Source organism: Macaca thibetana, chromosome 14 (assembly GCF_024542745.1).
Source record: "Macaca thibetana thibetana isolate TM-01 chromosome 14, ASM2454274v1, whole genome shotgun sequence".
Classification (NCBI taxonomy): domain Eukaryota; kingdom Metazoa; phylum Chordata; class Mammalia; order Primates; family Cercopithecidae; genus Macaca; species Macaca thibetana.
The window spans coordinates 8,609,275-8,627,495 of NC_065591.1; the positions used below are offsets into that span (position 1 = coordinate 8,609,275).

The following is an 18,221-nucleotide window of genomic DNA, read 5'->3' on the forward strand; positions in this document are numbered from 1 at the left end:
ATCAAACCACTGCACTCCAGCCTAGGTGAGTGAGACCTTGTCTATAAAACCAAACAACAACAAAAATAAGTCTTTGTCCACCAAAAATCACCTTTACACAGGTTTGCAAGACAGACCACAGATAAAACATTTTCAATGCATTTGAGAAAAGGGTTGATGTCCCTAATAAACTAAAAATGAAGAGCCCATCTACCAACCAATATAAAGAGTTCAGAATCGTTTTAGATTTTTACAACGATCATGTCCCATTAAAAACAATACAAGAAAAAAACCTGGCTGGGCGCGGTGGCTCACGCCTGTAATCCAAGCACTTCCGGAGGCCAAGGCTGGAGGATCACCTGAGGTCAGTAGTTCGAGACCAGCCTGGCCAACATGGCAAAACTCCGTCTCTACTAAAAATACAAAAATTAGGTGGGCGCGGTGGTGCGCGCCTGTAATTCCAGCTACTCCGGAGGCTGAGGCAGGAGAATCGCTTGAACCCGGGAGGCGTAGGTTGCAGTGAAGCTGAGATCGCGCCACTGCACTTCAGCCTGGGCGACAGAATGAGACTCTAAAAAATAAAAAATAAGAAAAAGAAAGAGGGAAGGAAGGGAAGGAAAGGAAGGAAGGGAAGGGAAGGGAAAGAGGGGAGGAAGGGAGGAAGGGAGGAAGGGAGGGGAGGGGAGGGAAGGGGAGAGAAGGGGTGGGGTGGGGAGGGGAGAGACTGGGCGGGGCGCGGAAGGGAAGGGAGGGGAGGGGAGTCCTAGGACTTTGACCCAGGGAAAGCATTAGGGGTAAGGGGACTACACTTCCCGTGAAGCTCCGCGGCGGCTTCCCGTGAGGCTCTGCGGGGGACTTCCTGAGAGGCCCTGCGCGCTTTCCGCGCCAGCTTCAGCGTCAACCCGCGAGCCCTTGCGTCGCGTAGAAGCGAGGATGGAGTGCGGCGACGAGGCGGCCATCGAGAGGCACCGCGTCCACTTGCGCTCCGCCACGCTGCGCGACGCCGCCCCCGTCGCACTACACCTGCTGCCCTGCGAGGTCGCGGTGGACGGGCCCGCCCCGGTGGGGCGCTTCTTCACGCCTGCCATCCGCCAGGGCCCCGAGGGTGAGCATCGCGGCCGGACTACAGTCCCGGCAGCCCCCGCGCCGGTCCGCGCGCCCCTCATCTCCTGGGCTCCGGGGGATCGTGGTGCGTCCGGAAGTGGCGGGAGGGCAGCTCCGGGCTCGCTCCGCAGGGCTCAGGTCCTGGGCCCAGTGTGGGTCCTGCCTGAGGCTCTTTGCGCCTCCCGCTCCAGGACTCGAAGTGTCATTTCGGGGCCGCTGTCTACGGGGCGAGGAGGTGGCGGTGCCGCCTGGCCTCGTGGGATACGTGATGGTGACGGAAGAGAAGGAAGTGTCCATGGGGAAGCCAGACCCCTTGCGGGATTCCGGGACTGACGACCAAGAAGAGTCGCCGCTGGAACGGGACTTTGTGAGCAAAGGGATAGGGTTGAAAGGGGGTGCGGGCGGGAGCTGTAGTCCCGATGCTGAGCCAGGCCCCTTCCTCAGGACCGCTTCATTGGAGCCACTGCCAGCTTCAGCCACTTCACCTTGTGGGGTCTGGAGACCATCCCTGGCCCGGATGCCAAAGTGCGTGGGGCCCTAACTTGGCCCAGTCTTGCGGCAGCGGTGAGTAGATGAGGAGTTCCGTCTTGTCCCCGGGTGGATGGGCTGTGGAGCACAATTGGGCAGACGAAGCCTGGAGGATTCTACTGGGTAGTGCGTGGGAAGCGTAGCTCCCCGACCACTCTTCCTAGCCATGTCTAGAAGGGGTTATTCTGAACAGCTGGGTCCTTCCCCGGGTCTGGGGGCCAGCCTGCCGCCCTGCCTTACAAGTCCAACAGTAGAGGCGACTCCTCTTGCAGATTCACGCACAGGTGCCCGAGGACTGAGAACCAGAGCTTGAAATTCAAAGCTGCGATCCCTTCACAGCAGTAAACCAGCTCTTTGGAACCACTGATTCCATCACCCCAATAAAGGAGCTCTTTACAGCACCTGTGAGTCCGGGCACCTTAGAGCCCCTAAGCCAGCATGGACCCCTCTCCCCCAAGAACCTTGCATGGCTCTGGCATATAGAAACAATTTATTGCCGTGGGCAATGGGGATAAGAGAAGCCAGAATTTTTTGCAGCCAGCACCCACCCCACCCCCAACTTCTACTTTACAAAAGAAATTTTTACAACCACCAGCCCTCTGTACAGAGCTCCCCCACCCCCCATCTCACTGTACACAGCTGCCTGGCTCCCTCTGGTCCCTGGTTCAGAGCAGGCCTGGGCCTGTGGCCAGCTGACCTTGGAGTTAGCCTGAGCCCTGAGCTCGCCTTGGTGCCGGGCACCAATGGGCCCTGCCAGGCCTGTCCCCTCCTTTTCGAGCTTTTCAGCCCCATCTCCCTTAGAGTGCTTTGTGGGAGCTGCAGTGAGGGCGGGGTGGGCTATCAGCCCCAGTCCTGCTGTCTTAGCACTGCAGTGGGCAGTGCCTGGTCACCACTTCCCCCTCTTGCTCCAGTCCTTGGGAGTGAAGTGCAGACACTTGGAGTCGATCCGCAGGAGCCGCTTGAGCATAGCCCGCTCATGGCCATCCACGATGTCCTCTGACAGTGTGAGGATGTACTGGCCCTGGGCAGAGGAGATGGGTTCAGCAAGTGGCCAGCGCACAGGGGCCTGCACTCTGCATCCCACACACCTGTCTCCACCCTGCCTGCCTCCCTACCTTGTAGTAGTTGATGAGATTGAGGTACTGCAGAGTGGAGATGACATCCTCCTTCTTGATGCTGGTGATTTCACTGATCTCACTGTAGGAGAGCAAAGGTCAGGTCCCCTGAGGACCTTCATCTGTCCCCAGGAGCCCCAGGAGAGAATGAGAAAGCCCAGGAACAGACAGGCCATGCCATGTACCCCCAGGTAGGCAGCGCCAGGCTCACTTGATGGTGATCTGTGGCCTCTCCCCGCTCTCTGACTTCAGCCCCATCAGGATCTCCAGGATGGTCTGGGACCAGTAACTTCGATAGGATAGGAGGCCAAGGTCTGAGAGGGGCTTCTCAGGGGTCCCTGTTTTCCCTTCCACTTTGGAGAGTTCATAGCCTAAAGCAATGGAGCAGGAGAGGGTGAGTAAGAGGTCATAGATGAACATAAGCAACATTTAAAAACACAGGTCGCCAAGGCAGGCTGCCTAGTTCCCATCATGGCCCTGCCACTTGGCAGTTCTGTGGCCTCCGCCTCTCTGCGCCTCAGTTCCCTCAGGAAGAACTAACGAGTATTCACTCTTCCCCTGGGAGTTGAGCACAGTGGAGGGCATGAGAGCACTGAGAGGAGCAGCTGCAGTCAACCATGAGGGTGATCAGAGGCCAGTGAAGGCTTATGGGCAGGGGATGCAGGGAAAATGGCTCAGGGGAAGAAAATGCCTCCAATTTTCCTTTGCCATCCCAGGCTCCATGTCTGGGCATGTAAGGAAGGAAGTGGGGACAGATTCCTGTCTCTAATCCAGGCCTGAGAATGCTTGAATTCTCAGTCAAATCAGTCCTCCTAGCTGGGATCTTGGGAGTGTCAGCTGCTGTTAAGACCTGAGTGGCCTGACTGGGTGGTTGTGAGGATGCAAGGAGAAAAGGTGCACCAAAGTGCTTCCCAAGTTGGGGAGACCATTCCTGAGAGCCAGGTGACTGACCCCCACCATGGCTGTTTCCCTCCAACTCCTGCTGATAGCTGCGCACTGGGAGGCAGTCCCCAGTGAGATCCTGGCCCTGCACAGCCCTGAGTGGCTTCACATCTCTTGGGCAGTGTCTTCATTCTCCCCACCAGGGACCTGGGATGTTTGTGACTTCTAGAAGCCCTTCCTCACCCTCACAATGGACCTTAGCCCCTTGGTAGTCCCACCCACATCCCATCTCCATTGCAGTCTGAGCTCCAAGACTGAGTTTCTTCAAGCATCCACTTGTGCTACCAGGCTGAGAAGTTCTGAGGATGTGACCCCATCTGGGCATCACTTAACCAATAAATTTCTCGAATGGACCATAACCTTGATCAAGTAAAGCCTCTGTGTCTTCACCAGGCAAACAGCTAGAACTTCCTCTTCTTTTCTCAGGTCAGAGCTTAGTTATTCCAAGTGAGTGGTGAGATAGAATGCGGGGTGATGGGGAAGAGGCTGAGAAGGAGAAGGAGCCTCAGGGTTGGGGAGGGCACTGAAGAGCTCATGTGTGATGAAGGTCAGAGTCCCTTCTGGCTTTAAGAGACTGACCTCACTGGACACGAGGAGCAAGGGAGAATTCCATGCTTACGTGTATCTGTTGACAGCATTTTGGACACCTGCCTGCACGGCTCAGGGGACAACTGGGGACATTAACCACTGGTCCTTGCCCAAGGACTTGTATCATGTGACACCGGTTACCAGATACATGAGCACCAGCGGCTCACTAACCTGCCCATGGCCCCAGGCAGGAGCATGTAAGTCAGATTTGGGGAAAGCTGAGTGGCACTTAGAACCCTGGCCAAGGAGCAAACTGTGGGGCTGAGAACCTACCCCAGATGAGCAGGGCAGTCAGCCTGAATGGAGAGAACTCTGGGAGAGTGCCACTGTTATTTCTGGCTGGCTCCCCTGGAGACCGGGCTGCACAGCCACGGTTGAGAATCACGGTAGCCTGGCACATCTGCCTATGGGGCACCGATGATGGGTGCACTACCCCCTGGCTGCAGCACACATACTCACTGAACTCGATCAGCAGCTTGCCGTAGCCCCGGCGCTGGTAGGGAGGCAGGGTTAGGATGCAGGCCACATTGTAGTCTTCTGTCGATTCTTTCTCCTGGAAAAGGGGGGCAGGTGAGTGTCAGGGAAGGGACCTGGCTCAGGATAGGGCACAGGGACAGCCTGGACAGGCACTGACCTTGGAGAAGTAGCCCACGATGTGGAAGCCCTTACAGTCATACTCCGTCATGACGTAGAAGAGGAAAGGGTCTGTGTCATAGTACAGTGTCTTATGGTCAAGGAAACACTTGGCCAAAAGACACAGGTTCTGGGAATAACTCTGCAAGAGAAAAGGCTTGTCACCATTCTGGGTATCCTGCCTTGAGCCTGGCCAGTGGTTCAGGGTCAACCAGGAGCTTCACTGTTTGTGCTATGCCCCAGACTGATAGGTGATGAGTATTCTTCCCTGGCTGGGCCTGACCCACTCCACCAGCCCGCAGCTTACGCAGGGCTGCTCCTCAGTGTTGAAAAGCCTGTGTGCCAGATGTGTGATGTGTCTGAATGCCTCCCTGCTCAGTCGGGCAAGTTTCCCGACTTACTCTGCACACCTCCATCTAAGCCTGGCCAGGAGACTCCACCCTGTAATGTTTTTAACAGCAATCAACAAACTAATGTGTCCAAAGTCAGACTCCGACCACCGCTCCTCAGAGAAGCTCTCTCTGACAGTCTTGGGAGTCTAGCTGTTAAAAAACCTAACATTCTGGCCGGGCGCGGTGGCTCAAGCCTGTAATCCCAGCACTTTGGGAGGCCGAGACGGGCGGATCATGAGGTCGGGAGATCGAGACCATCCTGGCTAGCACGGTGAAACCCTGTCTCTACTAAAAAATACAAAAAATTGTCCAGGCGTGGTGGCCGGCGCCTGTAGTCCCAGCTACTCGGGAGGCTGAGGCAGGAGAATGGCATAAACCTGGGAGGCGGAGCTTGCAGTGAGCTGAGATCCGGCCACTGCACTCCAGCCTGGGCGACAGAGCGAGACTCCGTCTCAAAAAACAAAACAAAACAAAAAACACAACATTCTGCCGGGCGCGGTGGCTCACGCCTGTAATCCGAGCAGTATGGGAGGCTGAGGCGGGCGGATCACGAGGTCAGGAAATTGAGACCATCCTGGCTAACACGGTGAAACCCCGTCTCTACTAAAAATACAAAAAATTAGCCAGGCGAGGTGGCGGGCGCCTGTAGTCCCAGCTACTCGGGAGGCTGAGGCAGGAGAAGGGCGTGAACCCAGGAGGCGGAGCTTGCAGTGAGCCCAGATCACGCCACTGCACTCCAGCCTGGGCAACAGAGTGAGACTCCGTCTCAAAAAAAAAACACAAAAAAAACCTAACATTCTACATCCACAGTCACACCTCCTGGGAACTGATCTGCTACTCTACGACAGAGTTAAGGAACTATGTAATTTAACAAAATAACTGCCTTAGGGATTACCCCAGCAAAATTATGAATCATGCTGCTTAACCTTACCTCTGCACATGATTTCTCCTGCATTTCAGACATTGTGGGTTTTTTTTTTTTTTTTGAGACAGGGTCTCACTCCTGTCGCCCAGGCTGGAGTGCAGTGGTGCAATCATGCAGTCATGGCTCACTGCAGCCTTGACTTCCCAGGCTCAGGTGATTCTCCCAACTCAGCCTCCTGAGTGAGTACCTGGGACTACAGATGTGCACCACCACACCCAGCTAAATTAATTAATTGTTTTTTTTTTTTTTTTTTTTTTGAGACGGAGTCTCGCTCTGTCGCCCAGGCTGGAATGCAGTGGCACGATCTCGGCTCACTGCAAGCTCCGCCTCCCGGGTTCACGCCATTCTCCTGCCTCAGCCTCCCGAGTAGCTGGGACTACAGGCGCCCACAACCGCACCCGGCTAATTTTTTGTATTTTTTTTTTTTAGTAGAGACGGGGTTTCACCGTGGTCTCGATCTCCTGACCTCGTGATCCACCTGTCTCGGCCTCCCAAAGTGCTGGGATTACAGGCTTGAGCCACCGCGCCCGGACAATTAATTATTTAGAGACAGTGTGTCGCTCTGTCTCCCAGGCTGGAGTGCAGTGGCGCTATCTCGGCTCACTGCAAGCTCCGCCTTCCGGGTTCATGCCATTCTCCTGCCTCAGCCTCCCGAGTAGCTGGGACTACAGGCGCCCACCACCACGCCCGGCTAATTCTTTTGTATATTTAGTAGAGATGGGGTTTCACCGTGTTAGCCAGGATGGTCTCGATCTCCTGACCTCATGATCTGCCTGCCTTGGCCTCCCAAAGTGCTGGGATTGCAGGCGTGAACCACCGTGCCTGGCCAAATTTTTTATTTTTAGTAGAGACAGGGTTTCTCCATGTTGCCCAGGCGTCTCGAAATTCTGGACTCAAGTGATTGGCCCACCTCAGCCTCCCAAAGTGCTGGGGTTACAGGTGTGAGCCACTGTGCCCAGCCAGAAACTGCTTTTTGTGTTTTTTTTTTTTTTTTTTTTTTTTTTGAGACGGAGTCTCGCTCTGTCGCCCAGGCTGGAGTGCAGTGGCCGGATCTCAGCTCACTGCAAGCTCCGCCTCCCGGGTTCACGCCATTCTCCTGCCTCAGCCTCCCGAGTAGCTGGGACTACAGGCGCCCGCCACCTCGCCCGGCTAGTTGTTTGTATTTTTTAGTAGAGACGGGGTTTCACCATGTTAACCAGGATGGTCTCGATCTCCTGACCTCATGATCCGCCCGTCTCGGCCTCCCAAAGTGCTGGGATTACAGGCTTGAGCCACCGCGCCCGGCCTGCTTTTTGTTTTATTTGTTTTTTAGACAAAGTCTCACTGTCGCCCAGGCTGGAGTGAAGTGGCGCAATCTTGGCTCACTGCAAGCTCCGCCTCCCGGGTTCACGCCATTCTCCTGCCTCAGACTCCTGAGTAGCTGGGACTACAGGTGCCCGCCACCACGCCCGGCTTATTTTTTGTATTTTTTAGTAGAAACGGGGTTTCACCGTGTTTGGATGGTCTCGATCTCCCGACCTCGTGATCCACCCACCTCGGCCTCCCATAGTGCTGGGATTATAGACATGAAATTGCCCAGCCCAGAAATTGCTTTTTAACCACCTGCTGCTGGGTACTGCCACTTGGATGCCCAGGTCCACGTTAATAATTACAGAATGGTGGTTAACACAGCATCTTCATCACCTGAGCTCTGTCCCCTGTTAAGAGCCTTCCCGCTTCCTCCCTTTTTTGCCTCCCAGCCAGAATGATCTGTGCCTTTCACAAAGACCATCTCTGTGCATCCATGCCTCCTCCTCAGCACCACTGCGAGAAACTGCCTCAGTCACTGTCATCCACCAAGGCTCCAAAGTAACCCTCTGTGGGCCGGGCGCGGTGGCTCAAGCCTGTAATCCCAGCACTTTGGGAGGCCGAGACGGGCGGATCATGAGGTCAGGAGATCGAGACCATCCTGGCTAACACAGTGAAACCCCGTCTCTACTAAAAATACAAAAAACTTAGCCGGGCGAGGTGGCAGGCGCCTGTAGTCCCAGCTACTCGGGAGGCTGAGGCAGGAGAATGGCGTGAACCTGGGAGGCGGAGCTTGCGGTGAGCTGAGATCCGGCCACTGCACTCCAGCCTGGGTGACAGAGCGAGACTCCGTCTCAAAAAAAAAAAAAAAACAACAAAGTAACCCTCTGTGAAGCTTTGCCAACCACCTCCTTTGGGTCCTGCTAACCTACCCTCTGTTTCATGACACTTAAGACACTGGGAGCTAAGACGTCATTGGTATGTCTGTCTCTCCCATGGACTAAGCTGTCAGAGAACAGAGACTGTCTCATTCCTGGCTACCAACACCTGCCAGACAGCAGGAACTCAATAAAAATGGGGTGAACTGATCTGCTGGCTTGACTGGTCAGTGTTTACCTGAGCAAGAAGATGTCATTTGACTCACCCCAGCGCCCCACTGCCTCTCAGGCACTAACCTTGTTCTTACGTCCATCAATCTCAAAGAAGGAGATGGTGCCCTTGCGGTAAATCTCATTGCCTGGAGGATGTCGTAGGTCGCACTTGGTCTGGAGAAGAGAGGACAGTCAGGAACAAGGGCAACGTGGAGAGTGCTGGGAAGGCAGCTTCCCTGGACCCCTCATACCAAGTGACGCTGAAGACACTTGAGGCTACGGCCGTACTTGAGGCAGAACTCGCACAGGTAGAGAACAGGCAATGTGGTGAGCTCCTGTGGGTACGGGGAGAAGTACCACGGCTTGAGGCGGTGCCGGCCCAGCTCAATGCACTCGATGTTCTTCATCCGGGTGACGATGTCGTCGTGGCTTCGGTCAGACACCAGGCTGCCAGTCATGCGTGGTGCTGATGGTATTCCATCTGAGCTGTCCTGGGAGTCCTGCCCAGGGCCAGTGGAAAATACCAGGTTAGAAGAGACAGCTCAGCAGGACACCACAGCTCACAGCCCTTTGACAGGTTTCCTGCAAGCCTAACAGCAACCCTATGGGGGAGGTACCATGATCCCCAATTTCTGGATAAAAAACCTGAAACCCTAAGGGATTGATGATGTGGAAAAGATCACTGAATGACCCTTGTTTTTGAGATGGAGTCTCACTCCGTTGCCCAGGCTGGAGTACAGTGGCATGATCTTGGCTCACTGCAACCTCTACCTCCGGGGTTCAAGCAATTCTCCTGCCTCAGCTTTCTGAGTAGCTGGGATTATAGGTGCCTGCCACTACGCCTGGCTAATTGTTGTATTTTTATTAGAGACAAGGTTTCACCATGTTCGTCAGGCTGGTCTCGAACTCCTGACCTCAGGTGATCTGCCCGCCTTGGTTGGCCTCCCAAAGTGCTGGGATTACAGGTATGAGCCATGGCACCCAGCCCCAATGACTCATTTGAACCATGTTCTGCCTGGCTCCTAATCCCACCAACACTAGCCCCGCCTACCACCCCTTCTTTATTTTTACACTCATCACTAACTCTCCACCCTGCTTGCATCCCTTCCTTTTCACCCAGCTCCTTCTGTTGCTCCCCAGACCCACCTCATCAGTGCCCAAACAATTCGATTTTCGCTTCCGTCCTGGCTGGGCTGCCACTGCCCTACGGGCTGCTCCATTCTGCAGATATAGTAGTAAAAGAAGGGATGGCTGTGAGATGAGCCTGAAAAAGGCCACCAGAGAGTAGAAGAGAGAAAGGGAACAAGAAATGGTTTGGGAAACTCACCTGGGGAAAAACCGAGGCCGGGGCTGTCTCGCTGGGCACTGGAGTTGCTGGTGAAACCACCTCCACCTTCCGTTTCTGCAGAGAGAAACCAACAAAGGTGGGTCAGAAGGTAGAGAAGGTGGGACCTGAGAAGAAAGCAAGGTCCCTGGAATTGCTGAGGGTACCGTTGAGCGGTGGTTGGGCTGCAGGCAGGAGCTGGAGGAGAGCGGCTGGTCAGGCTCGCCACCGGGAATGGCCTCCCGCTCCTTGGGCAGGTTGAAGCGGAGTGTGATCTGGACCGGGATTGGCAAGGTCTTCCCGCTTGCCTGGGCCGAGGCCGGCTGTAGAGATAGGTCCAGGGTCTTCCTCTGGGGCGGGGATGGCAGTGGAATGGGGAAGGGGAACAGGAGTCCCTCAGCTCAAAATTATCAAACCCCACCCTCGCCTTCTGAAGGACACAGGACTAGCTACTGGACTCTGGGAGCTACATGTGCAATTCGGCCCCCATCCTTTGCAAGATGAAGTCAGGGTGAGAGGGAGCCGCCTACTGCCCATCCAGGAGCCCCTAATGCCAACAGATAAGAGAAACACGAGGCAGGAGAGAAGAGGTGAAGTGGGGGACCTACTCACCACCTCTCTCTCTGGAGAGCCGGGACGGGACCCAGGAAGTCCGTTCTTGGTGGGGGTCTTGGCCTCTTTCTTCGGGAACTGGATCTTCTTCAGGTCCAGCCGCTCGTGCGTCACCCATTCATCCAGACGTTTGTTGACTGCAGCAGTGGGGATGGCTCAGGACAGAATGCCAAAGACTGTTCCCCAACCCTACCCTGATGCCCCACCTCAGGCCCAGAACTCACAGTCAATGTAATGGACGTAGAAAAGCTTCCGGCCACTGATGTCCTTCACGCTCAGGATCTCGGCCAGGGCTATGGGAATAGCATAGGCAGGGGCCTTAGACGGGCCGGGCCAGGCTGAGACTCCACCCTTCCACGACCTGAACTCCACCCCAAGGCCGGATCCCTAAGCTCCAGCACTTAGAAGGTCTCTCCTAAGCCTCCTTCAGTCACTACTGCCACCCCTTTCCAGGCCCCGCCCTGTACCTCTCGGAGCAGCTAAGAGCCACGCCCCTTCATGGGAGTATCTGCGCCCCGCCCGCCCCATAATTCCAGAGGCCCCTCCCCATCCCGGGGGTTCAGTTGACTCCCTCCCGCCCCTCGCCCTCAGGTTCCTTAGCCCCGCCCCCCAACGTCACTCACGCCACTCATCTTCGTTGTCCTGGTTCCGCCGCAGCACGGGTAGGCGGCAGCCCTCGATTATCTCCCCCTGGGGAGACAGCGCGGCGCCAGGGTCGGCTACTGGGGGGCCTCGGGCTCTACCCACCTCCCCTGGCTCCCTCCGCCCCGCCCCGGGCACCGGACTCACCACCTCCGCCATCTTCCCTCCCTCCACTGCCACTTCCGGCCCCTGTGGGAGACGTCACTTCCGGGACCGAGCCCGCTGTAGGCCCGGGCCTCACGAAGCCCCTGTAGAGGGGGACCTTTGAGAGTCACCGCGACCCAGTTGCGAGGGGCAAGACTGCCCCTGTGACTCCTGGGAAAACGAAGTGTTACAAGCCTCAGGCCGAGCCCTAGGTGGAAACCCCACAACGTGCACAGCGATTGGAGAACTACTGAGTCTGTCACGTGACGCCCACCGGGTGCGACGCTGTTCACGTGGATGCGGAGCGGGTCACGTGGCAATACCGTTTGGGCTTTGACGGAGGGCAGTCCTCGGGCGTCTCCTTGTGGCGGCGGGAGGTGTTGTCGGGAGTGAACTGCGCGCGAGAGGCTGGAGAAAGGAAGTGGGCTTAGAGGGGCTCGAACGCTCCCCCAGGTCTGTGGACTTCATTCCGTAGGCAGAAGGACTCAGGGAAGATTTCTAGCTTTATTTCGTGTATTAGGCTTCTTTTATTTTTGAGACGGAGTCTCGCTCTGTCGCCAGGCTGGAGTGCAGTGGCGCCATCTCGGCTCCCTGCAACCTCCGCCTCCCGGGTTCAAGCGATATTCCTGTCTCAGCCTCCAGAGTACCCAGCTAATATTTGTATTTTCAGTAGAGGCGGAGTTTCACCATGTTGGCCAGGATGGTCTGGATCTCTTGACCTCGTGATCCGCCCGCCTCGGCCTCCCAAAGTGCTGGGATTACAGGCGTGAGCCAGGGCGCCTAGCCATATTAGTCTTTCTTTTTGAAACAAGGTCTGTGTCGCCCAGGCTGGAGTGCAGCGGGGGAGGCATAATCTCCGCTCACTGCAGCCTCCGCCTCCCTGGATCAAGTGATCCACCTCAGGCTCCTGAGTAGCTGGGACTACAGGCGCGCACTACCAAGGCTGGCTAATTTTTAAAAATTTTTGCGTAAACAGGATTTGGAGACTGGGCATGGTGGCTCACACCTGAAATCCCAGCTACCTCCAGCCTAATCATGAGAAAAAGATCAGACAAATACCAATTGAGAAACATTCTACAAAATACCCCATGAATACTCCTCAGAACTGTGAAGATGTCACTGGTGGAGGGTGTCCAGATTCTTGGCATCTTAAAGAATTGGACAAAACGGCTGGGCGCGGTGGCTCACGCCTGTAATCCCAGCACTTTGAGAGGCCGAGGCGGGCGGATCACGAAGTCAGGAGATGGAGATCATCCTGGCCAACACGGTGAAACCCCGTCTCTACAAAAAAAAAAAAAAAAAAAAAAAAAAAGATACAAAAAATTAGCCGGGCGTTTTGGCGGGCATCTGTGGTCCCAGCTACTCGGGAGGCTGAGGCAGGAGAATGGCCTGAACCTGGGAGGCGGAGTGTGCAGTGGGCCGAGATCATGTCACTACACTCCAGCCTGGCTGACAGAGCGAGACTCTGTCTCAGAAAAAAAAAAAAAACAGAAAAAGAAGAACAAAAGAATTGGTCAAAACGCACAAAGCAAGGAAGGAATGAACGATTTATTGAAAATGAAAGTACACCCCAGTGTGGGGACCGGCTGAGCATAGGGGCCAGTTACAGGATTTGTTGGAGTTTAAATACTCTTGGGTACTTGGGATACGCCCTGTGTAAATGAAGAGGATGAAGTAAAGTTACAAAGTCATTTAGGGTGTACGCCCTAAGGAGAGGATATTTCCTGTCATAACTGAAATGTGAGTCGGCCTTGTATGTTGCCTGCCTCCAGACGCTATTTTCCTGCCTCAAAGGTGGCTGAACATGGTGGCTTACGCCTGCAATCCCAGTGTTAACAGGAAAGGGCCTATCCAGACCCCAAGAGAGGGTTCTTGGATCTCACACAATAGAGAATTCAGGGCGAGTACAGCACTTTAGGAGGCTGAGGCAGGCGGATTACTTGAGGTCAGGAGTTCAAGACCAGCCTGACGAACATGATGAAACCCCATCTCTACTAAAAATACAAAAATTAGGCAGGCGTGGTGGTGCCCGCCTGTAATCCCAGCTACTCGGGAAGCTGAGGCAGGAGAATCACTTGAACCCGGGAGGTGGAGGTTGCAGTGAGCATGATCGCACCACCGGCACTCCAGCCTGGGAACAGAGCAAGACTCCGTCTCAAAAAAAAAAAAAAAAAAAAATTCAGGGCGAGTCCATAAAGCGAAAGCAAGTTTGTTAGGAAAGTAAAGGAACTCAATGCTGATTGTTCATTTTTATGTGTTTTTTTTTTGTTTTTTTTTTTTTTTTTTTTTTTTTGAGATGGAGTCTCCCTCTGTCACCCAGGCTGGAGTGCAGTGGCACTGTCTCGGCTCACTGCAAGCTCCACCTCCCGGGTTCACACTATTCTCCTACCTCAGCCTCCCAAGTAGCTGGGACTACAGGCACCCGCCACCATGCCCGGCTAATTTTTTGTATTTTTAGTAGAGACGGCGTTTCACCGTGTTAGCCAGGATGGTCTCGATCTCCTGACCTTGTGATCCGCCCGCCTCAGCCTCCCAAAGTGCTGGGATTACAGGCGTGAGCCACTGCGCCCAGCCCATTTTTATGGTTATTTCTTGATGATATGCTAAGCAAGGGGTGGATTATTCATGTCTCTTGTTTTTAGACCATACACAGTAACTTCCTGACACTACCATGGCACTGGTAAACTGTCATGGCACTGGTAGGAGTGTGGCAGTGAGGACGACCAGAGGTTGCTCTAGTGGCCACGTTGGTTTTGGTGGGTTTTAGTTGGCTTCTGTACTGCAACCTGTTTTATCAGCAAGGTCTTTATGACCTGTATCTTGTACCACCTGTCTTATCCTGTGACTTAGAATGTCTTAACCCTCTGGGAACGCAGCCCAGTAGGTCTCAGCCTCATTTTACCCAGCTCCTGTTCTAGATAGAATTGCTCTGGTTCATGCACCTCTGACACCAGCATTTTGGGAGGCCGAGGCGGGCAGATCACTTGAGGTCAGGCATTGGAGACCAGCCTGGCTAACATGTTAAAACCCCATCTCTACTAAAAATACGAAAGTTAGCTGGGCATTTGTGGCATCTGCCCATAATCCCAGCTACTCAGGAGGCTGAGGCTAGAGAATCTCTTGAACCCAGGAGGCAGAGGTTGCAGTCAGCCAAGATGGTGCCACTGCACTCCAGCCTGGGCGACAGAACGAGACTCTGTCTCAGAAGAAAAAAAGAGGCCGAGCACGGTGGCTCGCACCTGTAATCCCAGCACTTTGGGAGGCCAAGGCAAGTGGATCACAGAGTCAGGAGTTCGAAACCAGCCTGGCCAATATGGTGAAACCACGTCTCTACTGAAAATACAAAAATTAGCCGGACTTGGTGGCAGGTGCCTATAGTCCCAGCTACTCGGGAGGCTGAGGTGGGAGAATCGATTGAACCCAGGAGGCAGAGGTTGCAGTGAGCCAAGATCATGCCACTGCACTCCAGCCTGGGCGACAGAGGGAGACTCAGTCTCAAAAAATAAATAAATAAATAAATAAAATAAAGAAAGAAAAGAAAAATATGTTGCTCAGGCTGGCCTCAAACTCCTGAGCTCAAGCAGTCTGCCTACCTCAGCCTCCCAAAGTGCTAGGGCCACCGCACCCAGCCGTTGTTTTGTATATTAGGTTTCTTTTTTTTTTGGTCCAGTGGCTCACGGCTGTGATCCCAACACTGGGAGGCAGAGGTGGGAGGATCGCTTCAGCCCAGGAGTTACAGACCAGCCTTGGCAACAGAGTGAGACTCCGTCTCTACAAAAAAAAATTTTTTTTAATTAGCCAGACATGGCAGTGGCCCTCGCTTGTGTTCCCAGCTACTTGGAAGGCAGAGGAGGGAGGATGGCTTGAGCCTAGGAGTTCCAGGCTGCAGTGAGCCGAGATCATGCCACTGCACTCCACCCTGGGTGACAGAGACAGACCAGCCTGGGACAGACAGACTCAGCACTTTGGGAGGCCGAGGCGGGCAGATTGCCTGACACCGTTCTGTCAATCCAGCTGCTTCAGGATGTTGCCTTGGTCAGACAATGCTGTGTGGAATACCATGAGGGTGCATTCTGTGAGTTCACAGATGGTAGTCTTGGCAGAAGCATTGTGTGCCGGATAGGCAAACCCATATTCGGAGTAAGTGTCTATTCCAGTGAGGACAAACCTCTGACCTTTCCATGATGGAAGAGGTCAAATATAATCAACCTGCCACCAGGTAGCTGGCTGATCACCCCAAGGAATGGTGCCATATTGAGAGCTGAGTGTTGGTCTCTGCTGCCGGCAAATTGGGCACTCAGCAGTGGCCGTAGCCAGGTCAGCCTTGGTGAGTGGAAGTCCAGGTTGCTGAGCCCATGTGTAGCCTCCATCCCTGCCACCATGGCCACTTTGTTCATGGGCCCATTGGGCAATGACAGGGGTGGTTGGGGAAAAAGGTTGAGTGGTGTCCACAGAACAGGTCATCCTATCTACTTGATTATTAAAATCCTTCTCTGCTGAGGTCACCCATTGGTGAGCACTCACATGGGTTACAAATAGTTTCACAGTTTTTGACCACTCAGAGAGGTCCATCCACATACTTCTTCCACATATTTCTTTGTCACCAATTTTCCAATTATGCTTCTTCCAAGTCTCTGACCATCCAGCCAAACCATTGGCTACAGCCCATGAATCAGTATATAATCCCACATCTGGCCATTTCTCCTTCCATTTGAAGTTCACAACTAGGCGCACTGCTCAAAGTTCTGCCCACTGGGAAGATTTCCCTTCACCGCTGTCCTTCAGGGATGTCCTAGGAACGGGCTGTAGCGCTGCAGCTGTCCACTTTTGGGTGGTGCCTGCATATCGTGCAGAACCATCTGTCTTCTGCACAGGCCAAATGGGAGAGTTGAACGGGGATGTGGTGGGAATCACCACCCCTGCGTCTTTCAAGTCCTTGATGGTGGCATTAATCTCTGCAGTCCCTCCAGGGATGCGATATTGTTTCTGATTTATTATTTGTCTAGGTAGATACAGCTCAAATGGCTTCCATTTGGCCTTTCCCAGAATAATAGCCCTCACCCTACCAGTCAGGGAGCCAATGTGGGGGTTCTGTCAGCTGCTAAGTATGTCTATGCCAATTATGCATTCTAGCACCGGAGAAATGACCACAGAATGAGTCTAGGGACCCACCGGAACCACTGGAAGTCAGACCTGAGCAAAAACTCCATTAATTACCTGACCTCCATAAGCCCCTACTTTAACTGGAAGACCAAAATGACATTTATAGTCCCCTGGAATCAGTGTCAGCTCAGAGCCAGTGTCCAGTAGTCCCTGAAATGTCTGATCATTTCCCCTTTTCCCAGTGAACAGTTACCCTGGTAAAAAGCCAGATGTGTGCTTGGGGAAGGATGGGTGAGCAATTCAGTGCATAAATTGTCAATAATCTAGTGGGGTCCTTCCTGAAGGGGACCCGGTTTCCCCTTCATTCAAGGAGTTTTGGTCTGTAAACTGGCTCAAGTCTGGAAATTGATTGAAGAGCCCTGATTCTCTATTTTTGTATTTCAAATTAGTCTTTTGTCCATTTGACCTAGAAGTTTTCTGCTTGTATAAATTAAGTAGGAATGAAGTAGGCTTCCTATCAGTTTCACTTCTAGGAACGCTATGATTAATTAGCCAATGCCAGAGCTCTACACGAGTCAGACTATTCTGATTGCCACTTTGCCTCTGCTGTCCATTACAGTAGCTACTCCCACCTTGCCTTTGACCGTTGAATGCCTCCATTTGCCCCTGCCACCTCAAGACCCAATTACTCCCATTGTATTTAAATTTTGTAGTTGAGTGACTGTGGTTCCTGCCATTAGATCTGACATACAGAGAAGAACAATTACAGGGCTCTTCAAAGATGCAGGAGCTGTCCTCACAAATCTATTTTATAAGGCATAGGTTAAGGATATAGTTTCTGGACCCTCACAGCTGGGATGAGTAGGTCTAATTTGACTAATCCACTCCACCATCGCAATCTCCCTAAGCGTTTGGATACCTTCCTCTACATTAAACAAAGAGAGATCAGGCATTTCCAGCTTGCTCACAATGGGCCATCTTTTAATTCATATTTAGCTAACCAAGCAAATAAACAATTAGAAACTTTTTTAACTCCCAGAGCTGCAACATTAATTGCAGAGTCCCTACTTAGTGGGCCCAAATTAATTAATTCAGCCTGATCCAACTCTATGTTTCTTCCACCATTATCCCATACCCTTAATATCCATTTGTATGCCTGTTCTCCAGATTTCTGTTTATATAAATTAGAGAACTCAAACAGTTCTTTTTGAGTATAGCTCACTCTCAACCTCACCTCTAGGGGCCTGCTGGGACTGGAGTCTAGTCATAGGTCTAAAGCAAACAGGTGTTGGGGGTGGCTCCTGAGGAGAATCAACATTATCTTGCCTGGCAACTGCCTCAGGCAGAACAGGTTTTATCTTCTCAGACAAAGATGGAAAGGCTAATGATAGCATGGGTTGGGGAGAGGATGTTGCTGCTACTGGGGATGGGCAAGTTGTGTCTTCTGGAAAAAAAGATTCATCAGAGTTTACAAGCTCAGTGCCCCCAGCTGCAGCAGGGTCCTCCCACACATCCCCATTCCAAGTCACAGGATCCCATTCTTTTCCAATCAATGCCCTCACCTTAACAGTAGACACCTGGTGAGGCTGTGCATGCCTCTTTCGTTGCAGGTCAGCCACTTGCATGATAAGAGCTTGTGTCTGTTTTTCCACAATTTCAGCTCTTTCTCTACAGGAGATAAGACTCTCACTCAGGGCAATCTTAGCAGATTTGAGGCTCAGTATCTGCCTTTGAAGCAGGCAGATAGAATCCCTGAGTTCATAATTTTCTTTCTTTTTTTTTTTTTTTTTTTTTTTGAGACGGAGTCTCGCT

At 53.2% G+C, this 18,221-nt stretch overlaps 3 protein-coding genes across 12 annotated transcripts in view; 2 read left to right on the plus strand and 1 right to left on the minus strand.

The window, feature by feature from the left end:
* Nucleotides 1–18,221, plus strand: part of RELA (RELA proto-oncogene, NF-kB subunit) — a 72,228-nt gene that overhangs the window by 3,548 nt on the left and 50,459 nt on the right. The gene's annotated exons all lie outside the window — the stretch shown is intronic.
* Nucleotides 901–7,969, plus strand: RNASEH2C (ribonuclease H2 subunit C). 2 transcript variants are annotated; one of them, XM_050756767.1, is made up of 4 exons: nucleotides 901–1,084; nucleotides 1,275–1,450; nucleotides 1,528–1,647; nucleotides 7,946–7,969. In XM_050756767.1, the coding sequence occupies exons 1-4, from the start codon at nucleotides 913–915 to the stop codon at nucleotides 7,952–7,954; spliced, it is 477 nt and encodes a 158-aa protein (XP_050612724.1). In that variant the 5' UTR covers nucleotides 901–912; the 3' UTR covers nucleotides 7,955–7,969. The 2 variants fall into 2 exon arrangements, with proteins under 2 accessions (XP_050612724.1, XP_050612723.1); XM_050756766.1 differs by lacking the exon at nucleotides 7,946–7,969 and adding an exon at nucleotides 1,884–2,012.
* On the minus strand, nucleotides 2,083–11,593 carry KAT5 (lysine acetyltransferase 5). 9 transcript variants are annotated; one of them, XM_050756653.1, is made up of 14 exons: nucleotides 11,310–11,593; nucleotides 11,144–11,210; nucleotides 10,745–10,813; nucleotides 10,521–10,657; nucleotides 10,076–10,231; nucleotides 9,912–9,986; nucleotides 9,731–9,805; nucleotides 8,836–9,084; nucleotides 8,669–8,758; nucleotides 4,891–5,031; nucleotides 4,716–4,809; nucleotides 2,938–3,097; nucleotides 2,727–2,808; nucleotides 2,083–2,632 (listed from the first exon to the last, which is right to left on the minus strand). In XM_050756653.1, exons 1-14 carry the CDS (start codon nucleotides 11,319–11,321, stop codon nucleotides 2,498–2,500), a joined length of 1,542 nt encoding a protein of 513 aa, XP_050612610.1. In that variant the 5' UTR covers nucleotides 11,322–11,593; the 3' UTR covers nucleotides 2,083–2,497. The 9 variants fall into 9 exon arrangements, with proteins under 9 accessions (XP_050612610.1, XP_050612607.1, XP_050612613.1 ...); XM_050756650.1 differs by having other exon boundaries at nucleotides 10,076–10,258; XM_050756656.1 differs by lacking the exon at nucleotides 10,076–10,231 and having other exon boundaries at nucleotides 11,310–11,566.

What these genes read in the sequence shown, in the direction of transcription:
- KAT5 (XM_050756648.1), bottom strand. Translation starts at nt 11,321, where the DNA reads ATGGCGGAGGTGGTGAGTCCGGTGCCCGGGGCGGGGCGGAGGGAGCCA. An exon ending in TCGTGGGCTACTTCTCCAAG is followed by an intron (nt 4,810 to 4,890) that starts GTCAGTGCCTGT and finishes CCCCTTTTCCAG; the next exon opens with GAGAAAGAATCGACAGAAGA. An exon ending in CAAGCTGCTGATCGAGTTCA is followed by an intron (nt 3,098 to 4,715) that starts GTGAGTATGTGT and finishes CCATTGCTTTAG; the next exon opens with GCTATGAACTCTCCAAAGTG.
- RNASEH2C (XM_050756766.1), top strand. Translation starts at nt 913, where the DNA reads ATGGAGTGCGGCGACGAGGCGGCCATCGAGAGGCACCGCGTCCACTTG. An exon ending in CATCCGCCAGGGCCCCGAGG is followed by an intron (nt 1,085 to 1,274) that starts GTGAGCATCGCG and finishes CTCCCGCTCCAG; the next exon opens with GACTCGAAGTGTCATTTCGG. An exon ending in GGCCCAGTCTTGCGGCAGCG is followed by an intron (nt 1,648 to 1,883) that starts GTGAGTAGATGA and finishes CTCCTCTTGCAG; the next exon opens with ATTCACGCACAGGTGCCCGA.